Here is a 23,700-nt window from a genome sequence, read left to right on the forward strand (position 1 = left end):
CACTCCCTCTTTTAAAATGGGAGGTTTAATTTTGAATATTCACATAACCTTAGACTAAAAAATTTGAAGTTCTAAACTGACAAATTTAAACCACGTTCTAGAATTTGAAGTTATCTTTATTCACCAAGTTGACATGAATTTACTGATCTCAAGTCAACTTTATACTATCCATTAAAATTAAAATATATTAATTTTTACATAGAAAACTCATTCACTAAAATGAGATCTATTCGTTGATGGTACCATCGATAAGTTTAAATTATATGTCAAGCATCCATATTCACCAAACTAACATGAATTTACTGATTCCAATTACTGATTAGATTTAACAAGCAAACAAGTCTAATACCAAAATGTAGAAAACAAGAAGTAACAAAACTGAAATTCTTATTTTAATAACTTTTGTACAACGCTTTTTTACACACTCCTTCCCACCCAACCACTTAATCATAACTTAAGAATACGTGCCACTTTGAGCGAAGAAAATCAGGAGTATGAGTCTAAAAACAAATACCAAACTTTCCTGATTATATTTTCCGGAAATTAAGTATTTGAACAAGTCATATGCACATAGAAAACGGTCATATCCCAAGATCAAAAGATGGAGAAATGTCGATAGGAATATTCTTCTGTTGCTGAGTAACCATAGTCAGAGGCAACTCGACTTTCTTCTCGAGGAGCAATTTTGCATGGGCCTCAACTGCATCAAGGTCAAGACCTTCATAAAATTCATCATCATCAATGTACACATTTCTATTTGAATCCACTTCGCTTATGGATTCTCTTCCTGCCACCACCAACTCAAACTGTTTATCCAAATTAAGTACAGGAACAGATTCTGATGTACAAAATGTCGAATTTCTATTCCTGCTTTCTACGTCTGTTGCCCTTGGGCAGACACCAGTTGTAGCAATTACAACTTCTGGGCTGCAGTTCATTTTCACATGTTTTGAATGAAGTATATGAGATTGATTGACGTCACCTGTTACAGTTGACTGGAAAATATTCAATGTCTTGTCAGGAGAAGTTTCACTTTCAGTTACCCTGGTCGCTAGGGGTGAAGTCAACCTCCCAAATGGTGATTGACTTAGCAAAGAACGTCTGTTGTATAAGCTCACAATTTTAGTACAACATTTATAGAAATAGCTCCACCTCGTAAATCCAAATTAATTTTCAGAGTAGAAAATGCAATTTTGGAATGTCACAAATTAGAGATTTTTATAGCAGGTTCCGCAATATTCACAATCTAATATCAAATTTCAAGACACACGATAAGATATGTAGAATAATAGAAAATCGTCTGAGTTAATGTAATGCTAGGAAGAGACTGCTTATTCTATGTGATATACAGAGGCAAAAAGGAGAAAATTACTCCTAAAGATCAGTTGGTTAAGATGGCAGGAAGAACGAAAAGATGATTTTGTTATTAATTTTAAAATCATATAATGAGATGGAAAAGGTTCACAAATCACAAGAAAATGACCCAAAAGCCCAACTAGAGTTGTCCTAATACCTAGCGAATAAGATATAAAAAAGGCTATAAATAAGAAAGAGTACACTAAGTTATTGAACTTATCATTCTAGCCCCTGAAACTTCTTATTCCACTGTCAAAGCCAAAACCCCAATCGTGACACGAGGCACTACCCAGGGTGAAACTACACAAATTCAAAGGGTTGAACTGAGATTAGTAAATTAAAACAAAGGACAAAAGACTAATAAGCTCCTATAATTACATATATACTATAACACTCCCCTCAAATTGGAGCATATACAAATCTTGCCCAACTTGTTACCTAGGTACTCTATTTGAACTTCGTTCAAAGCTTAAGTAAAGATATCTCTTAATTGTTCACTAGTCTTTACATTCGGTAGACTCAGACCTTGTTGTATTTTTCCCGAACAAAATGACAATCAATTTCAATGTGTTTACTAGCTCATAAAATACTGGATTAGATGCAATATGGATAGCAACTTGATTATCATACCACAACTTAGTCGGAATTGTAGTATCAAAACCTAACTCAATCAAGAGTTGATGTAACCACATTATTTTGCATTGATTGTGTCATTGCTCAGCATTCTACTTTATCACTTGATCGTGAAACTACGTTTTGTTTCTTACTATTCCACGAAACCAAATTGCCTCCAACAAAAACACAATACCTAGAAGTCAATCTTCTATCTTTCTTTGATCCTGCCTGATCAGCATCTGAAAAAGATTCAATATTCATATGACCATGATCTTTATATAAAATCCTACATCCAGGTGCAACCTTAATGTAAAATAAAATTTTTGCATTCTGATATTCCACTGTGGGTGAGGTCATAAATTGACTCACAATGCCTATCGAATAAGAATAAGTAATGTCTGGACGTGTTACCCTAAGATAATTCAACTTACCAACCAGTCTTCTATACCTCTCAAGATCCTTAAATGGTTCTCCATCTTTTAAAAGTTGTAGACCAAGGATCATCGAAGTACCACATGGCTGGACTCCTAATTTTCCAGTCTTAGATAGCAAATCAAGTACATCTCTATAACATAAAAGTACCCTTCTTGCTTCTCATTACTTCAATGCCAAAAATACTTTAGCACTCTTAAATCTTTGGTATGAAATTGACTTTGGAGGAAAGATTTGAGAGACAATATATTTAATGTATCACTACCGAATATAACAAAATCATTAACATATACAACAAGTAGAATAATTCAACTTATAGATCTTTAGTAGAAAATTGGGTAATTCAATTTGCTTTTCTTCATTCTAAACTGCTCAAGTGCTTGACTAAATTTTCCAAACCATGTGCGTGGATTCTGTTTCAACCCATACAAGGATTTATGAAGACGACACAGTTTATCGTTCTCCCCACGAGCAAGGCTTGTTGCTCCATATAGATTTCCTCCTAAAGATCATTGTGGAGAAAGACATTTTTAATGTCAAGCTGATGCGAAGGCCAATCTTTAGATGCCACCACAAAAATGAATAACTTGACAAAAGTGAGTTTAAAAACCGGAGGGAATGTATCAAAATAGTTAACCCCATACATTTGAGCATAGCCTTTAGCCACAATGTGTATTTTTAAAAGAGCTATTGATACATCATGATTAACCCTAATTGCAAACACCTATTTGCACCAAATAGTCTTCTTTCTTGTAGGAAGAGATGCTAAATGTCAAATGTTGTTATCATCTAAGGCTACCTCTTCTATCATCGCACTGCACCATCTAGAATGAGACAAAGCGTTATGAACGGTCTAGACTGAGAGAGACCGATGACCAAGTTGACAATGGGCATTAAAAGGAAAAATAACTCCAGACCAAGCAACAATTGTGGATATCGATACTTGGTGATCCAAACTGTAAAGTCGTTGTTGATTATTTCCTTTTTGTATTATATTTTATTGTATTGGTTTCATTATATATGGCAAAAGTATTTTTTCCTTATGTGTAAAGGGTTGTTCTTCTATTTAAGAAAACCATTCTCTATTTGTGAAATACACAGAAAATTACATTTTTTGACATGGTATCAGATAAGGTTCTTGAAACCCTAAAAAAACCAATTTTTTTTTTAAAACCTAAAAGGTCCTAAAACTCTTATAGCCCGCTGCCATTGCCCAAGTGCTCCGCTGCTTCAAGGGTTGTCACTGACGATTGTACTACTCTGACCGATTGTCGTTGCCAACCACTACTTGACGGACACCGCCGGCAGCCGCTTTTTCTTGTCTGTAATTTGGTCTTTTTTTTTATTTTTAATCTTTGCCATTGTTCATCTTGGTCCTCGTCGATTGCCCCTTTCTAAGCCGCTCACCACCAATCCGCTGTCCACCACCGCAAATATGAGGTCCTAATGATTTGTATCGGAAATTAGTAGTGATGGAAGAGATGAACGCTCTGGAACAAAATTGCACATAGAACATAGTTGAACTACCAAAAGATAAGAAAACAGTTGGATGCAAGTGGGTTTTAACGGTGAAATGTAAAGTTCATGGTAGTGTTGAAAATTACAACACCAAATTGGTTGCTAAAGGGTTTACTCAGATCTATGGAGTTGATTATCAAGAAACATTTGCTCTAGTTGCAGTAACTTTGATTGGGCTCTTTATCAACCAGATGTTAAAAATGTCTTTTTCAATGGAACTTGAAGAAGAGGTATTTATGAACTTGCCACATGGTTCAGGATTAATGAACTGTGCAAGTTAAAGAGATCATTCTATAGTATCAAACAGTCTCTTAGAGCTTGGTTTGAATGCTTAGAAAAAGCAGTCACGAGCTATGGATTCAATCATACGATGTTTTATAAACATACAGAAAATGACAAGGTTATAGTTTTGATAGTCTATGTTGGTGATATCATTCTTATAGGCAATGATGAGGCAGGATTGACTTTCGTGAAGAAAAAGTTAGTTGATGATTTCCAAATTAAAGACTTAGGAACCTTAATGTACTTCCTAGGTATGAAGTTTGTCAAGTCCAAAAGTGGCATTCTTATTAACCAAAGGAAGTATATTCTTGATATACCGAAAGAAACAGATTACTTGGTTGCAAGGTAGTAGAAACTCCACTTTAGTAGAATTTGAAATTAGACGCTACAACAAAAAATGAGATAAAGGAAAGAGAAAAGTACCAAAGACTTGTGGGGAGACTCGTGTATATTTCTCACACACGTCTTGACATCGCTTTTTCAATTAGCTTGGTAAGTCAGTTCATGCATGCTCCTAGGTCAGCTTACTTTGATGCAGTTTATAGAATCTTAAGATATTTGAAAGGTAATCCAAGAAAAGGCATATTGTTTAAAAGGCATGATCATCTTAATGTTGAAGTTCACACTGATGCTGATTGGGCAGGTAGCATGACTGATATAAGATCCACATCTGGTTACTGCTCCTTTGTTGGAGGAAATTTTGTTACTTGGTATAGTAAAAAGCAACATGCGATTTCTAGATGTAGTGCAGAAGCAAAATTTAGAGCAAGCCCATGGTATTTGTGAGGTAAGAAGACTGTTGGAAGAATTGAGATTCACTCAGACGATGCCGATGGGTATTTACTGTGATAACAAGGTAGTAATTTCCATTGCCCATTATCCAATCAATGCCCAAGTGCTCAATCTTCATAAATGGCCGTCCAAGAGGCAGAATACAAGCATCAAGAAGCCTAAGACAAGGAGATCCACTCTCCCCTTTTCTATTCCTTCTTGTAAGTGAAGTTCTTAGTAGCCTCATCTCAACGATTCACGTAAATATAATGTTTGAAGGCTTTACGGTAGGCAAAGACAAGGTCCATGTTCCCTTACTTCAAATTGCTGATGAGTCCCTTTTGTTTGGCTATGATGGGAAGCCTTTGTAAGACTTTGGTTATATTTGAATGGTGTTCAGGCCAAAAAGTTAATTGGGAAAAGTCTTCTATCTGCAGGATCAACATTGAGGAAAGAAAGACTGCTGAAATGGCCTCAAGGTTAAGTTGCAAGACAGAGAAACTCCCCATTATGTACCTCGGTCTACCACTTAGAAGTGACCAAAAAGTTCCTCATTTTGGCAACTCATCATAGATAAAGTCCAAGGAAAACTAAGCAAGTGGAGGAGGTAGAATCACTTTATGCAAATCAGTCCTTTCTAACGTTCCCAAATATTACATGTCCACTTTCCATGCCAACCTTTATTTCTAATACTTTGGAAAAAATTACGAGAAAGTTCTTCTGAGAAGGTAAAAGTGAGGGGAAGATGAATCATATGGTTAAATGAAACAAACTCACCAAAACAGAGAGAGATGGAGGTCTCGAATTATGCGATATGAAAATAAAGAATAATGCTCTCTTATCAAAATCGGGCTGGAGGTTTATGTCAGAACAGAATGTCCTGTGATGTAAAGTAGTTAAAAGGATTCATGAGAGCCATCTCTTCCATTGGCACACAAGTGGGAGGGAGTACTTGAGCCTAAGAAGCCCATGGATCAGTATATCTAGAGAATGGTGCAAAGTTGGCTGCCTTTAGAGTGGGCACTGGCAGCAGAATCTTCTTCTTCTGGACCGACTGTTGGCTGGATGTTATCCCACTAAATAGCAAATTCCCAAGATTATTCGTATTTCCCTTTCACCAGAAGGGTTTGTGGCGAAGCATTCGGATAGTCAAACTAGCACTTGGTCGGTTTACTTCAGAAGATTACAGAAAGAGGAGGAAGCCACCAAATTCCAAATACTGTTTTTTGAAACGGAAATAAGCCTCTTTATTAATGATAATGAGACTAAAGCTCAAAGTACAAGAGTATTATACTAAGAGTAAAAAGAACTAAGGAAAAATACAAGCTAAAACTTAAACAAATAACTATACTCGGGTAACATAAATATGATGGAATTCTAAAAACGAACCCGAGCAGAAAATAACGAGCTAATAAAAGCCACTCAAAGACAATATATCAATAGAAAGCTAAATACAAAGCAAAACTTAAACTCTCTCAAAATTAGCCCACTTGAAACTAAAATCTTGCACACGCAAGTCTTCAAGATGGAAAGAAAAAGAGAGCTAAGAAGATGCAACCAGCCCCGACAAAACTGTCTTACCAATGCAATCCAATGTCTAGAGGAACTTGAAGCAGTCTACTAGTCCACAAAATCTTGCCAGCACTGCCTTCAACACATTACTCCAGTTATCAAAGAGAAATCTGCTTTAGCAATGTCAGACACCGAAAAAAACCTTCATCCCACCTTGTAAGAATGTACGCCGAAACTAAGCTTCCAGCAAAAATCCAGCCAACATCTTTTGAGCTCTAGATGCTTTTTACGAATGCTTTGTCAAAGCTGTCTCTTCTAGATTCATGAATTAGTACAACAACCAGATTGATTTCTCTAGCAATCTTTTAATAATCAGCCACATTGATTTTTGTCCAAGTCCTCACGTATTTCAATAGCTGGCTAACTGTAGGTGCAACTTGCCGTGGAAAAAGAAGTTCAATTTACTTTCTTTACCTCTTTGGGATTGTGCTTCAGAATCAGATTTGCTTCTATTTGCCATCCAATCAGCTGACAAGGTTCGTATATAAGAAAGAATCCATGAAATTTTTTTCCTCTTCTGGAAGGTAGTTCGTAACATGGTGGCCAATGTGTTTTGAACAAAATCTTGAACCTCAGCATGAACAGTTTCCCACAAAGCATCAGCTACCAGAGTATCACACTGCTGCATCATTGACCCAATGCTCTTTATATAGCTAACCAGCTCAACAAGGGCTTTCCTTTCTTCCGCACTATAATTATGTCTCACTACTTGTTAAAGAATGCACAGGAATTTCAATGAGTATTTTCAAAACGATCGACCCAATCGAGAGATTTGTTGTGAAAGTCCTTGGTTTCTTTCAAACCACAAAACAGCCAATAAGGCTTTGACTGCATTCCACAAAGAAACTGCACAATCTTATTAAGATGAGGCCCTCCTAGAAGCTGTCTAACCGATTCTCTACTCTCCAAGTGAGGCACCCAGGACATTTCAAAGATGGAGAGCAGCTTTTCCAGCAATTGGTATTTGGCAATTTTCTCTGAAAAAACTGTAGACTTCTTTTTTTTGGCGGCTAGAAACTGATGGAAAAACGTGGTGTTCACATCCCCTAATTTCATCTGGTTTAACTTACTTTTCTGAATAAGGTCTCTTTCCTCCCTCCTATATAGTTCCAGAAGGTCTGCTTCCAGCAACCATTTTAGGGTACTACTCTGTTGCTAAATCCAGTTGCTCATCGTTGTCTTCTTTATTTGCCAAAGCTTTCAGCTAGCTTTCTTCATTATGTTAACAAGGCTTCTTGCAAACAATATTGCATTTAAACGAGAGGACGTATCTTCCTTTAATGACTTCATACAGATATTTTACTTTCATCCCACATAGTCAACATTCCTCCAGATCTACCGGTTGATTCAATATAATCCCAGCCAATGTCCTTCGAACTCCATAAAGCCTTAATTAAGGAGTTGTCAATAGTCTCTTGTTTCGTCTCTTGAATTAGAATAACATCTGGATAAGTCAACTTCACTACTCCTTTCAAGACTAATTGTTTTGATTTATTTAGGATGCCTCTAGTGTTCCACAATTTGACTTTCATGTTTCGCTTATTCAGATCTTCTTTAGATAAGATCAATTCCACAAGCAGCAATGAAAGGGACTAATTCTGCAGGAAAGCTTTCTGCCAATTCTTTATAGCAAGCCTTGGGTTCAGGGGTGAGAAATAACTTAGGAAGATCTGGACCCAACGCATCATCCAGATTATTTACCTTGAATTCAGCCAACTTGTCGTCTCTCTCCTCTAAACTAACAGGTTCTAATTCTTCACTGCTGGTACCGACTATGGAGACTTCATCATCTAATTTTTTTTTTTCCGGAATTTGTAATATTTGATGCTGAATGCAGAGTACATCGCACAAGATTAATGCTCAAGTTTGAAATTTTTATAGGAGATAGATTAAAATTTGAAGAGATGTGAGTTTTATTTTCTGACCTTTCACATTCTAATCCAAAAGTTTGAATTTTAATCATAGTGCTCCACAGCCAAGGGCTTCCAGGATTATTTCACATAAGACATTCAATTAAACTGGCAGGCTTTTATTTTCTAAGATTTTTTAAGTCCAGTTTTGGTGTATTAGACATTGGGTCATGGTTTTTGTTCTGTTTTGATTTGATTGATATTCTCTGTTGATGCACTGCTGCTGTAGAGGCAACCTCAATTTCCATGTTTCTATAGTTTCATCTTATTTCTTTTCGGATATGATGAGGATGCTAAGGGGTACGACCTAGTTGAGATGTCCAGGTGCGTCTACTGATCCCTAGTTTTTTCTTAGCTCTTTGTATGCTCTTGTACTTTGAGCTTCTAACTCATTATTATTATTAATAAATGACACTCATTTTCTTTTAAAAAAAAGTAGAGGAAGAATACTACATTATTTCTACTTCCCATTTTTAAGTATATAATATAACACTTATATTCTGCTCTTGTAACGTGTTAAATAAATCATTTGAACAGTCAATAAAGTTTCTTAGACTTGAGCATTGTGCTAAAATCAGCTACTTTATCGCATAACGAGAGAACGCACAAGCCCATCACAATTAAATAACAGAGAAATATGAGATTAGTAGAAACCTGTAAATTGCCATCATATCAGGTTTGCTTGTTTCATCTTGAGTACTAGAGGCACTAGCACTGACCCTATCATCTATGAAACTATCAAATGAGCTCTTAATCTTGTCATCTTCATCCCCAGATAAGGTAGCATCCGAAGACACCCTAGATGTCAACAAGAAATGGGGCAGATATTCACCACTGTATCATCTCCTTTTAACTTGTGAACGCAAGGTAAAACTACCATATCATTACCAAAGGTATATTTAAATTTAGCACTAATCTCATTTCCTAGATTTTTTTCCTTTTAACAAGGTAAACTTTGGACTTACTCAGCTTCCTCCTCGATAAATGCTTTAACATTGTCATCAAATTTCCTTTCACCTAAATGTAGCAATTGAATTGACAATTAGCAACTAGGAAAGAGTTTTTGTTCAAACGTTTGCTCTATTAGATCTCTTAACAATATTTGGGACAAGATTTCAAGAATTGAACAATGAGAGAGAGAAGATACCATCACGTTTCTTTCTTTTAAATTGTCTGGTGCTAGAAAAAGTTCCAACCATATTTCCCAATGGAGAAATTGAAGTTTTTGCCATGCTTTCGACGTTTTCATTTTTCTTCATGTCTCCAACCTTTCGCAATCTTTTGAATTTGTGGGGTTTCGGTATGCTGCTGAACTTTTCTCCATTAACTGAATCCCAAACTTCATTATCACAACTGCTTGCAATAATAGCCAAGGGAGTTTGTATTTCATCAGCCACAGAAGATGTAGGGGCATGTGATTTTATACCCACGCTCTCATTATCCTTGAGTGCAGAAGATTGACCTTCACTACTTGCGAGAAAAATATAATTTCCAGCACAAAAGCCCCCATTACAATTGATCATTTCATTTATCCCAGAACTTGAGGAGTTTAAAAGCTGTAGACCATCCACTTGGGCAGGCAAGATAAGCTGTGATTTTGCTGATTCAGATATCCGTTGTCTAGAATATCCTGGAAAATAAAACCCGCATTAGTATGTAGAGATTCTTGTCATCATTAGAGAAATCAAAGAACAGTGGAATATTCCCTCTTTATCAACAGAACATAAAGTATTATCTTGGAAAATAGCATGTACCACAATCATCAATTGGTGAATCTGGTACAAAACCACTCTCAATTAAATTAGTGAGACGAGGACTAAGCTGAGTCTCAGTAATACAGCATTCGTCAGCCGGGGTGAATTGCGGCTCGATTTCCAGAACAAGTTTTTCATCGACAGTGTCTTTATTAAAAAAAGTCCTCTTCAATGGAGTGTTTTGATGATTTTTCTCAATCAGATTCATTGCTTTGTCTTCCAAGACAGGAACACAATCTGTTTCAGGGCTTGGAAAAATCTCATCCGGTAAGATTTTTGTTTGCGAAGTTGTCCGCTCGTTGACAGCTTCAGTTGGCACAATTAAGTCCTGAGCAGTTCTTACACAGTAAGAACCTGGCTCAGAAGAACTCAACAATTTGCTACCTACAATAATAGAATAGGAATGCAATAATATTTTGAAGAGAACACCAAGAAACATGGTATTTGGTCATTTCCCATGGCACCAACAGATATCAAACCTGAACCAACGAGGTCTATTGTAGAATGTTTGGGAGAACAGCAACGAGAAATACAATTGTTTTCTGCAGAATTTTGGGGTAGTGAGACTTCTGGATACACTAATGGTGTTTCTAATTCTGCTTTTGATGTGTTGACTTCATTTCTTGACTCTATAAAATAATCAAAACTTTGATCATAAGAAAATAAATTATCATGATTTTTTGACGAAGTATTATTAGAAACACACTACCATAATGAGTTCAGTTTATGTTTAACATTGCGTTGTCACCAACATAGTCACAAATGAAGATGAGCAAAAATGTTTCTTGTTCCGCAAATATAGAAAACACTAATTAAAGCTCCCACTCAAAATTGGCATTATTTGAGAAACGTAAAAGTGAACATATGTATATTTGTCATCCATAAGTGTTATGGTTATCTTACGTGCAATAGAGAATGATTCAGATTCCCTAGAAAAATGCAGTCCTTGCAAGTGTTGCATTGTGTTAATCAGAACCATTGTTCTAGATGAATGCAATACTCCATGGGTTCTTGAAGGAAAAGTCTGGAAGTGAGGAAAGGCAATAAGGGACGGCCTCCATGCATCATCACAAGGATGGAAATACTTGAGAAGTAACTCAGTCTCAGTATCAGTTAACTTGTTCTTAAATGATGTTATCTGAACAGCATGATCATCTTTCACTTTCTTTCCAGGACGAACAAATTGTTTGATAGACAGCTTAACAAACTGGACTTCTGGTCTGATAGCATGTGGAATCTAAATAATGGAAACGAAGCGATAGCATAAGAAAACAATACTATGTTGCGATAGACTTATGTCAAATGATCTCACCATTCTAGAGCTAGCATGAAAGTTGAAGCTATTTATTCCCCCATTTTGCATGTGCTTCTTTATAGACTTGCTTGTTGCTTGCTTTTTCATGTAACCCTTCAATTCTGACCCTTCACATGCTAAAACTAGTAATACTAGTCAAGGAAATTAAATAATTAGCATAAAAGGGAAAAACAATTAGGTTGAAGTTCCAAACTTTGAGGGATGAATGTTTAATTTTAATTTTCTTTAAGGAAACAACACTTTTCATTGATATAATGAAAAGAAACTACAGAAAAGACAAATAAATAAATAAACAAAACTTTTTTTTTTCATTGATATAATGAAAAGAATTACATAGTAAGGATCAGGAGGTGCATCCGCGCATCTCAACTAGGGTGACACCTCAAAGCAACCACAACAAATCCAAGATAATAAACCGAGTAAAATATGACAATCGTCTAAGTGAACAAAGAGATCTGGTAGAACAACCACGAATGCAAAAAAGAAGAGAGACTACTAAAAAAGATAAATAAACAAAACCTAAAATAAATAAACAAAACCTTTCTCATGGAGTTTTAGAAAGAAAGTGAAGATTACAAAAAACTAAAATAAAATATAAAATCTTTTAAACGGAAACTAGAAATTTCATTGATATAATAGAAAGCTTGTACAAGGCACATTCAATCATGATAATAATAAAGAGGATCAACAGGTGCACCTAAGCATCTCAACCCCTGTATATACGTGCACAAAAGACTGAAACCCTGAGGTATTTCGAGCAACACATTTGACTACCCATCCAGAAGAAGCTCTGAACTTTGTTAGTCTTATAGTTCCATCTGCATCTCTACCATTTTTTAGGAAGAAACAATGTTTCTCATTTTGAGCCAAATCCAACAAAGCATTGATAAACCATCTCAGTTGATTCTTCAAAACTTGTCTTCGAAAGTCAACAGCTTCAATGTTGAAGTGCCCCTTTTCCAACCAAATGCAGTAGAAAGACTCAATTTTACAGCTCTTCACTTCCATGTTGCTGCCAGGAGGAGGGAAGAAAGAGGAGAGAGAAAGGCAGAGAGAGAACTTACCTTTTAGATAAAGCTAGTATTCTCTTTCCCAAATGATCATCTTTGACACTGCTCACACTAAAAAAAGGAGAGCCAAAATCGAAATCACATTTCCTTTTAGAAGGAGGGTCCGAAGTTTTGGATAGGGGAGCATCTACAAAATTTTAAGTTTTAGGAAGGTAGGGAAAAATCAGAATATTTAAAATGTGGAAGGTTGAATCTCTGAGGGGCTGATCTGGTTGAAAGAGAAGGAGCTTGGATCCATGTACAAAAAAGGAGTTAATGACGATCTTCACTCTGAAACAAATCTTCCAAGAACCTTGTAGTTTCATTCCGGTCATTAAATATTGTCATTCTAGCCAAGAAGCTTGAGGGGCAGTGTTCGAATATGTATGTAACTATAGGAGCTTATTAGTCTTTTGTCTTTTATTGTAATTTACTAGTCTTTAGTTAGGGTTTCCATGTATGGCTATATATTGAACTCTATAGTCTATTGTATAGAATGAATTAAGGGAGTTATTTCATATTTTGCTCTAACTTCAACGATGCCAACCTAGTTGAGACGTTTGAGTGTGCCTACTAATCCTCTGGTCTCGATATTCTCACTCTATGTCTGATTCTCTTGTACTTTGAGTTTTATTATTAATAAAGAGACCGGTTTCTTGTTTAGAAAAAAAAAGTTGGCATGATATCTTGCTAAACTAACAAAAAACAACTTTAGCTAACACAAGTTCAGAATTTAATTAATGAAATTGATTGATAATTGAATGTTCAAGGATATCCACTCTTCCATCATGCTTCCTTCCGGTTCTACCCATCCGCTGAATCATTCTTATTGGTGAAATATTTGCATCGAAACAGATAACAAGATCGACTTCCATTATATCAAGACCTTCTTCACCAATGCATGTGGCAACAATGACATTGAACCCGCCAGCACGAAATTTCTGTTGAAAAGTATAAATTCAGTACAGGTAGCTAATAGGGATAGTAACCACAAACCCGGATTGCCTACCTCCAAAACAGCCTGTTGAACCTTTTGTGATTGACCTTTCAGAGATTTTCCTGCAATACTCAGACTAAGTAGCTTGTCCAACGTCAAAAATATTTCCAAACAAATAGAAGTCCAAGCTAGATATATTTAAGCTTGCTGATCCCTAATTCTTGTGATTTCTAATTCTTTGTAATTCAAACATTAGTCTCTTTTCATTTCACCAATAAAATGTGTAATTCAAGCATTAAGTCCAAGCTCTAATAAATTCCAAACCATACATAACTGGAGCAATTTAGATATATTTAAGTCCAATTCGGATTGACAAACTTTTCTCATTAGCTTTTCAACAATAGGACTATCCAGATAAGATTAAACAGGCCGAAAAACATGCTCTACAATATAATCATCTCATATGTGCTTATGTACATAAAGAAAAACATATCCAATATTGTTAAATCGCCAATCAACCCAAAAATTTAAGTTGGTTGGTATGATAAATTTATGAAGGGTCAAATTACAAGAGTGTCGGTTCAAGTTTTAGGGTTGTCTAACGAGAGGTCCCAGAATTTGAAAAGAGATCATAAGCCTCTAAACTTTCAATGTTTTGTGACTTTTATCAACAAGTTTCATAAACTATAAAAACACAAATTTGAAAGTTCACGGCTAAACTAGTAATTAACTGGTGTACATAAGTTTTCAAAAAAATACTGATTTTCACATTAGCCCTATAAGAAAGCCTTCGGTCTTATTTATAAGCTGAAGAAGTTACAACCTAAATTACCCTTTTACGGCAGGGTAAAAGAACTAAAGAGAAGCTAACTTAAAGAAAATACAATAACCTTTATGGTGAAGTAAAAGGTGAAAAGCAAGCTGCATATGAATACAACTCAAAAGAGAAAAAAAAAAGATTAACCCAAGAAAGGTCAAGAACTACTTAGGACAAAGAAAGAAAAGATTATCCTCTCTCCTCTCTCCTTCCTCTGCTGTCTTCTCCATTGATCATCTACACCTTTCTGGTGTTCTCTCCTTTTTGGGTCAATGACCGATATTACCTTCAGCCTTCTCGGGTGTTTTCTTCGGCTTAGTCCTAATACAATAAAAGTAGCATGTTGCAAAATTCTTTAATCGCACTTTTGCACTTGGCTGCAAGATAACCGCTTTCACGTCGAGGATGTGGAAGCTCAACGATCCCTATTCATCACAGAAGCCCACTTGAATTGGTTCCTTGCATCGATAGTAGAGTTAGTTAGAGGCCCGGAGAATTGTTTCTTTCTTAAATTTGGGAAGCTAGACAGTGGGAAACAAAGATCTCAAAGTTCAGATCCGACAAATGGTTGGGTTTTATGTTGCGAATTCTGGCCGGCGTCAGATGGGCATTCAACAATCAAGGTTTTTTCAACGGAAGACAAGGGGTGGTCGTCCTTCCTCTTGATGTTGGTGATATAATATGAGTTTATATTGTAATTATACATTCCCTAGATTAGGGCTTCTTAATTGCCTACATATGTATCTTCAGTCTGATTAAAGAATAAAATTATTATATTCTCCAAAAATACAGAGTACATAGTATCAGAGCATCTAGAGTTTGGAAATATTCGTTTGACGACTTCATTCTCTATTAGAGTCCAAGCTTAGGTCATCTTCAAGTGGCTGTTTGTTGATACCACCCATCTCAGTAGAAGCGTCACCACCATCCGCAAAAGTCTGTCGTCACCATCCATTGGAAACAACTATGCGTGAGGTTCACACACCACCAAAATGATAATGTCTTGTCTCCATGAGCTAACGCGTGGGAGTGATTGGAAACTTCGATTTGGTTTTCATCAGTTGGGTTCGTCTTGGTTTGGTTTTTGATTGAATTTGTTACAAGCTACTTTATGAGGCTTAAGAAGACAACTACTGAACTTTTTTACTATTATCTTTAAGCTTCGATGTCAAGGTTCAACAAGCTCAACATGAAAAGATGGTGTTGTGATGTTCTTGAATGGATTGTTACCAAAATTTGGAATGGCTAAAACACATCCTTTCTGATTCTGAGATTCTATAATTAGATGAAGCCTTTAGTCGTGTTCTTCATATTGAGAGTTCCCAATCTGATTAGCCTATTTCTCAACCTAGTAGTGCCCTAATCAACAAGAATAATAATAACTCTCGAGGTGTTTCAGGGATGACTAACAATTTTCAGAAGCCTAGTTCTGATATTCGAAAATCCGACTCTCAAGAGACTGTCTATCACTGTTGTCATAAGGCAGAACATCTAAAACATGATTGTCGAAAGTTATTGTATAAGTTTCTACACCTTTGACCCCTATCTCATCCCCATCTGTCACCTTGGAAAATGGATCAACCTCCTCAGTGCTTGGATCCGACACCATTACTCTCACCCCATTCCTTTCTTTGTCCTCTGTATTATATTTGCCTCAATTGTCCTTTAATTCAATTCCTATTAGTTGACTTACTCGTGATCTTAATTGTTTTGTCTCATTTTTCCTAGTTATTGCTTCTTTCAAGATCGTATGACGAAGAAGATTATCGGTAGAGGACATAAGTCGAGAAGCCTTTACATTTTTTACCATCAGATATCGAAAGTTGTAGCTTGCTTGAAGTTACATCTCCGTTTGAAGTTCATTGTCATTTGGGCCATCCATCTTTGTTCGTGTTGAAAAACATTTGTCCAAAATTCCATTCCTTGTCATCTTTGAATTGTGATTCATGTCAATTTGCTAAATTTCATCGTCTTAGTTTGAGTTCTGGAGTCCATAAACTAGCCAGTGCTCCATTGGAGTTAGTTCCTTTCGATATTTGGGGTCCTTTGTGAGACCCGTATCTGAATAAAAGAGTCATTTTGGAAGATAAGAAGTTAAGTAAAGGATTTTGAAGAAAAAAGTTTGAGGATTTAGGCATTCTGATGCTTGGAGTTGAGTTAAGGCAACGCGAGGTGAAGGAGAAGGCGAGCAAGACTAAATGGGCGGTTTGAAAATCAATGCGAGCTAAAGCTAGGTGTTGAGAGTTCGGAAAAGTCTAAGAAGTTTCCTAATTATACTTAATGAGCCACGTATAAGAATTTAAGCTAAGCATGGTTTGAAAAGTTATTAGGCTTACACGTCTAGCATTTTAAGTAAGAGCTGGTAAATTTATAAGAACTTAGGATGTCTAATCCAAATTAGGATTAGTATAAAAAGGAGAAGGAGTCAGAAGAGAAGAAGGTTACTCTGAGATTTTGATAAGGAAAAGTATTAAGTGTTGTCTTGCTGAAGAATCACTAGGCGAGAAGGAGGACTTTGGGGAGGTAGGTGTTATGAAGAAAAGATTTGAGTTGTGAGTGATTTTCCAAAATGTTTAAAGATTTAAAGTTTTCTTCTAAATTCCTTGTTGATCTGTAATGATGTTCATATGTTAATGATTATAAAAGAAAGATTCCGAAAGAAAGCTTGTGTTATGTTTAATGATTGCATTGTATGATATGTTTGTTTGTAAACCATTAGTCTTATTTCTATCGATAGAGCTAACTATTATGTGCATATGAGGAGTCAAGGCAGCCATATAGAAAAGAATTGCATGGTAGAGTGAAGCTGGTCCATGCGTAAAAGGAGCATATTGAGCTTAGCGACTTGAACAACGGGAAATGAATCAGGAAATTCTCCAAGGGATGCTATTGAAAACGACATCACAGTAATCTATACGTGAGAATGGTTCATGTTCTTGGAAGAAAGGAATATGAAAGACTAATGAGTGATTTCTGTTTTATGAAATGAGTCGATGAAAGCCATGTTTATGAAAATGATTTCAAGTGTGATATGCCGAAAAGGTTTTCAAAACTATTACTCACTAAGTTTTGACTTATGTTTTAAGTTTTCCCTCACCCAAGTTTAGGCGTTAAGGTCAAGTTTGGATAAGGATGGCGACCTACTACGCATGGAAGCTGAGCAAGGTATTCTATGTTTTACTTGTAGTTTATGTATTTAAGAATTGTGTAACATGTGTATTTAGAACGTGTTTGTTAAGGAATAAAAGGAGACTTTGTTATTAGCATTTTGCATCGTATATTTCTTATCGCCCTTTTGGTAAGTATCAAGCTTGCATTAAGTCAATAGAATTGGAATTAGGCGATTAAGCTTAAATTCAAGGACTTGAATTCAGCGTTCTAGCGTTTCATCTTCAGGCATCAAGGCTGCTCAAGTCGCGGCGCGTGCCGCATAGCGAAGTGCAAGATGCGTGCGGGGCGAGGCAGGACATCTTGTCCAGTTGTGTCTCAAACAGGTTTTCATTATTATGTTACCTTTGTTGCCGATTACTCTCATGTAACTTGGCTAAATTTACTGAAAAAAGTTCAAAGTTGTCTCATTGTTTGTGCTTTTCATGCTGAAATTTGAACTCAATTTAATGTCTCTCTCAAAACCTTGCTCACTGATAATGTTGGCGAATATTTCTCTTATGTACTCGAGACTTACTTACGTGATAATGGCATCATTCGTCAATCCTCTTGTGTAGACACTCCATCCCAAAATGGAGTAAAAACAGGCACCTACTTGAAACAACTCGAGCCTTATCATTTTACATGCATGTTTCAAAGCTCTTTTAGGTGATGTTGTTTCCATTGCTTGCTTCCGATTAATCGAAAGCCTTCCTTTGTCGTCAATGGTGAGATTCTTCATCGTGTCATCTTTCCTACTAAATCTCTGTTTCCCATTGCCAATAAGATCTTTGGTTGTGTCTGTTTTGCTTGGGATGTTCGCCCTCATCGTACCAAGTTAGATCCAAAGTCTTTGAAATGCATTTTTTTAGGCTATTCACGTGTCCAAAAAGGGTACTTTTGTTTTTGTTCTAATCTAAACGATATCTCATATCTCGTAATGTTACACTTGTAGAAACTTTTAGTCAACCATTGTCAAGAAAGACAATATTTTAATCTATGAAATTATCTCCCCACATCATCCTCTCCTCCACTTACCTCTGTGTCTCTTCCTTCTGACCCATCTGTTTGTCGTGTCTACTCCAAGCGTCCTACGAGCAACCTTCAAACTCATGTCCTCCACCACAAACTTCTTTGCCATCTTGCCCTACGCAAAGGTAAAGGAACTTGTACTTATCCTATTTCTTCGTGTTGATTATTTCCTTTTTTGAGTTACATTTTATTGTATTGGTAGTATTATATTTGCCAAATTTATTTTTTCCTTCTTTGTAATGGGTTGTTATTCTATTTAAGAAAACTCTCTCTCTAAATACAAGAAATTTATTATTTTGGTATGATATCAGAGTTGGTTTTTTTAAAACCTAAAAACCCTAGATCCCTTACAACTAGCCAACCAACCAACTGCCACCACCTTAAGGGTCGTCGTCGCCGATCACTGTACTCCGATCGCTGCCGCCACTTGACCTCACCGAAAGCCTTTTTTCTTACTGTAAGTTAGTGGATGTTTTGTAGTTTCTTGTTTGTCTTTGCCGGTCACCCCAATTTGAGATGTTTGCTTTAGAGCCTGGTTTGAATGCTTCGAAAAAGCAGTCACGAGTTATGGATTTAGTCAAAGTCAAGCTAATCCTACTATGTTCTATAAACATACAAGAAATGACAAGGTTGTGATTTAGATAGTTTATCTTGATGATATTATTCTTACAGGCAATGATGAGATAGGACTGACTTTTGTGAAGAAAAAAATAGCAGATGCTTTCTGAATCAAAGATTTAGGAACTTCAAATTACTTCCTAGGCATGGAGTTTGACAGGTCCAAAAGTGGTATTCTTGTCAACCAAAGGAAGTGTATTCTTGATATGCTGAAAGAGACAGATTTACTTGGTTGCAAGGTACCAAAAACTCTCATTGATCAGAATCTGAAATTGAAAGTTGCAACTAAGAATGAGATAAAGGAAAGAGACAAGTACTAGACATTGTGGGGAGACTATATATCTCTCTCACACGTGTCCCGACATCGCTTTTACAATTAGCATGGTAAGTCAGTTCATGCATGTTCCTAGGCAAGCTCACTTTGATGCAATTTATAGAATCCTAAGATATTTGAAAGGTACTCCAGAAAAAGGCATAGTGTTTCAAAGACATGACAATCTCAATGTTGAAGTTTATACTAAAGTTGATTGGGCAAGTAGCATGACTAATAGAAGATCCACTTCCAGACACTACTCCTTTGTTAGAGAAAATCTTGTTACTTGGCAAAGTAAAAAAAGAGCGTGTGGTTGCAAGAAGTAGAAACAGAATTTAAAGCTTTAGTCCATGGTATTTGTGGGGGTATATTGATAAGAAGATTGTTGGAAGAATTGACATTCATACAGACAAGGTCCATGCGCATTTACTGTGATAACAAGGCAGCAATTTCCATTGTCCATAATCTAGTCCTTCATGACAGAACAAAACATATTGAAGTTGATAAACACTTTATAAAGGAAAAGATCGATGCAGAAGTAATATGCTTACCCTATCTTCCGACAACATAACAAATTGCAAATATGTTAACTAAACACCTTCCAAAGTGGTAATTCAACAAATTGATTGACAAGCTAGCAATGACTGATATCTTCAAACCAGCTTGAGGGAGAGTGTTAATTATTTCCTATTTTGTATCATATTTTATCGTATTGGTTGTATTTTTGCTAAATTTAATTTTCCCTTCTTTATAATGGGTTGTTCTTCTATTTAAGGACCCTTCTCACTTTGTGAAATACAAGAAATATATTATTTTCGCACCTCGTTTGTTTCGTATACCCAATTGTCCTCCCACATATTCCTTTATTACATCTCGTGATTCCACCTCTATCCATAACTTTTTTCATGAAGCTTCATCTCATCCTAGGTGGCGTAGTGCAATGATTGAAGAGATGACTGCTTTAGATGATAATGGTACTTGGGATTTGGTTTCGCGTCATTAGTAGCTGATTGTGAACTTATTCTAATTTGATTCTTCAGTCGTTAAATGTAATTCCCCCAAATGTTAGACTAATTTTTATTTTTTTATTGATTTCTCTTCACGTGGGTGGCAAGCCAAGCACACTGACGGTGATGTTGATGGTTTGAAAGACTTCTTTGAGCTTCCTCTACGTAATGGATTATTTTGGCAAGAGAATTTTGAGACAGCCGATCGAATCTTCTTGGTGTCTCTTTTTCTCCTATTATTTTGAAGATTTGGGCATGCAAGATTTTAGATTCGAATGGGTTCCTTATGAGAGAGATTTTACGTTTAGCCCTCTAAGGCTATTTTATTTTTGAGTGATTTTGTTTAGCTTGTTTATTTTCTATTGGAATTTGCTTTTGGATTGCCATTTTTTTTGTTGCCTAAGTTTAGCTTCTGTTTTAGTCTTTGACCGTATTCTCCCCTAGTTCTCTTGCTCTTAATACTCTTGTACTTTGAGCTTAAGTCTCGTTTATTATCATTAATAAAGAGGTTTGTCTCAGTTTAAAAAGAAAACAAGATTATCCCAAAAGATATTGTATCATTAACTAAATAATAACCAAACATGAACAAAAATGAAATTGCAAACCTGAGCTTTGACCAATAAACTCAGTAGCTCTGACAATGTCTTCAATCTTGGATAGTGCACTCATAATGTCCCTAAATAGTATTTAGCACATTGAGGCAAGTTTAAGAATAAATAATTGATCGGAATGTGTGCACTTCTAAATCATCAAATACTACAAAATTGAACTTGAAGAAAATATTTCACCTTACACTTCCCCTGAAATTTGAGAATATAATCACCCTTGAATCTTGTGGATCCTTCGTTTCTGCAACAAAGTTACTTTGTCAGCTACATGTCAAGTCTTTTGATTACATCTCAGCCATTGGAAGCAAACTCATCGAGAAAATTGGTTTCGTACCAAAAAAAGGCCTGCTATTCAGTTGTCTAGATTTACAGAAAATTCAAAACCTAACATATGTGACACAGGTTATTATTATTATTTTATTTTTTGAAAAGGAAACAAGACTTTTCATTTATAAAATAAAAAGAAGCTAAGGCTTAAAGTAGGATGAAACAAAAAAACAAAATAAAAATAAATACGACCAATTTTCTTAGTACAACAATTGTCGGAGATCAAAATCGAAATTCTCACCTCTAGAATGAAATGTCATGTCGATTGTCAGCTAAGCACTTTGGCCAATTAACAACTCATAAAATGTTTGTAGCCCAATGATCGAAGACCAAAACAGGGATTGAAACAACAAAAAGTTAAAAGTTCAGGCCTTTTGAAGGTTTTCAACGGAGAATGCTCACTAGTCCTGTGAGAGAAAATTGGTCGGCTCCAAAGCACCAATATGCAACACAATAATCTAACAAAGTGAACCAAACACGTCACTGAAACTTCATTCTATGTAACAGTTAGACGAAAGCCACTGACACAGATTATTATGAACCCATGAATAATTTAAATCTAGAGGCGTTGGGGTTAGTTTTAAGATAGCTATTGGATCTGTAATTCAGTGGCAGAGCATTCGACTAAAGTTTTGAGTTAGCTACTACAATCATTTTCCTTTGCACAAATGGTTAATGGATAGAAAATTTACTGCTTATAACTCTAACTTAAGCACATTTCTACCAACTCAAGTTTCTCAAACCAACTTTTACAATATTGAGTAAATTCCAGATGCATTAGATTCTAGAGCACCACCTAACTCTAAGATATGTGACTCAGGATACTTTGGACCACAACCAATTAATTGAATCTAAAGGTCTTTACTACTATGCTAGCCCCTGGGGTTAGTTTTGAGTCGGCTACTACAACCACCCATTTGTCCCCGCAGAACAATTGAAATTTCACTGCCGACATTTTAAATTCCAATCCAAAATCCATAAAAGCCTTTTACCAACTCATGTTCCAGAAACCAAACTTACACATCATTGAAGAAATGCTCATGCATTACAAAAACTGAATAAGAATAGATATCAAACAAGAACTTATAATTTCAAAGATTTGTCTTGGTAATTCTATGAGTTTCTAGAGCCAATGACCTTGCTATATCCCCAAGAGGACAGACGATCAAGAGAGTGCAGGAGACAAAAAGAGAAGCGAGAGAAGAAAATATAAAAAGATGGGAGCCCTATACTTCTCTAAAAAAAAGGGAAACGAGTCTCTTTATTAATATATATAAATAAATGAGACAAATACTCATAGTACAAGCATAGGGTTCCCTCTAAAAACCCTATGCTTGGTTCCCTCTATCTCATCGTACAAGCATAGTATTTCTTGGATCAATATTTCAAGATCCTGGCAGAAAGTGGAGGCCTTAGCAGTGTTTAAGCTTGGAAATGGGAGAATGATTGCTTTTTCGCTTGCTTCATGGATTGATAAAATCCCTCTAAAAACCAAATTTCTGCTCCTCATGGTGTTCCTTCTCCAAGGATCTCGATTTTGACTCAGTGCGAGTTGATGGATGTTACTAATATAGTCTTTTAGTCTTTTTATTTGTATTTCTTTGTACTTCATTTGGTTTTGTTTTACCTTCAGACATTACTCCTTTGTTTTTGTTTTTAGCTTGTTTGGATATGATGAGGGTGCTATGGGAGTATCAACCTAGTTGAGATATCCAGGTGCACCACTTGATCCATGGTTACATGCTCATTGTATAATTCTTTTGTATTATGAACTTTTGTATCATTATTATTATATTAATAAAGAGGCTGTCTCCTTTTAAAAAATAGCACAATGCCCTAATGGTTCAGTTTTGGCTCATTGAGATCAAGCAACTTCTTCATGGTCCATTTCTTTTAGAAGACTTGAAAAGAACGATTAGATTCTTGATTTCCAAATCCTGTTAAGCATCCTTGCCGAGGAAAAGGTGATAGATTCTAATGACAAACGTTCTTGGTCCCTTGATGCAAATGGATCCTTGGAACTTCTCGAAACAGAGCATTGAACTCAACTCGATGTTATCAACAAGCTTGGACTCTTTTTGAACAATCTCAGCTCCAAAACACTTTGAGTTTTCACCACCGAGACTCGTTGGTTTTTTTTAAGTGAAACAAGTCTCTTTTATTAATTATAAATAAGCGAAAGCTCATAGTACAAGAGGTTTATACAATGAGTAAAAGAAATTTTAGGATCAGAAGACGCACGTGGACAACTTAACTAGGTTGACACCCTCTTAGCGTCCTCATAGTATCCAAACAAAACTAAGAATACACATGTCGCAGA

The 23,700-nt window shown here is 36.0% G+C and overlaps 1 protein-coding gene across 9 annotated transcripts in view; it reads right to left on the bottom strand.

The window, feature by feature from the left end:
• Positions 1–370: 370 nt before the first annotated feature.
• Positions 371–23,700, bottom strand: part of LOC103485372 (DEAD-box ATP-dependent RNA helicase FANCM) — a 49,222-nt gene continuing 25,892 nt past the window's right edge. For 2 of the 9 annotated variants that reach the window (XM_008442923.3, XM_051081855.1), the window contains 12 exons: positions 21,234–21,294; positions 21,051–21,121; positions 13,584–13,633; positions 13,350–13,515; positions 11,523–11,650; positions 11,114–11,447; positions 10,690–10,839; positions 10,211–10,594; positions 9,604–10,086; positions 9,422–9,473; positions 9,111–9,254; positions 371–1,101 (listed from right to left, as the gene is read on the bottom strand). In XM_008442923.3, coding sequence (XP_008441145.1) covers positions 582–1,101; positions 9,111–9,254; positions 9,422–9,473; positions 9,604–10,086; positions 10,211–10,594; positions 10,690–10,839; positions 11,114–11,447; positions 11,523–11,650; positions 13,350–13,515; positions 13,584–13,633; positions 21,051–21,121; positions 21,234–21,294 — 2,543 coding nt within the window. In that variant the 3' untranslated portion in view covers positions 371–581. The other 7 variants (XM_051081851.1, XM_051081854.1, XM_008442926.3 and 4 more) reach the window with 7 other exon arrangements.

Source organism: Cucumis melo, chromosome 3 (genome assembly GCF_025177605.1).
Source record: "Cucumis melo cultivar AY chromosome 3, USDA_Cmelo_AY_1.0, whole genome shotgun sequence".
NCBI classification, from domain to species: domain Eukaryota; kingdom Viridiplantae; phylum Streptophyta; class Magnoliopsida; order Cucurbitales; family Cucurbitaceae; genus Cucumis; species Cucumis melo.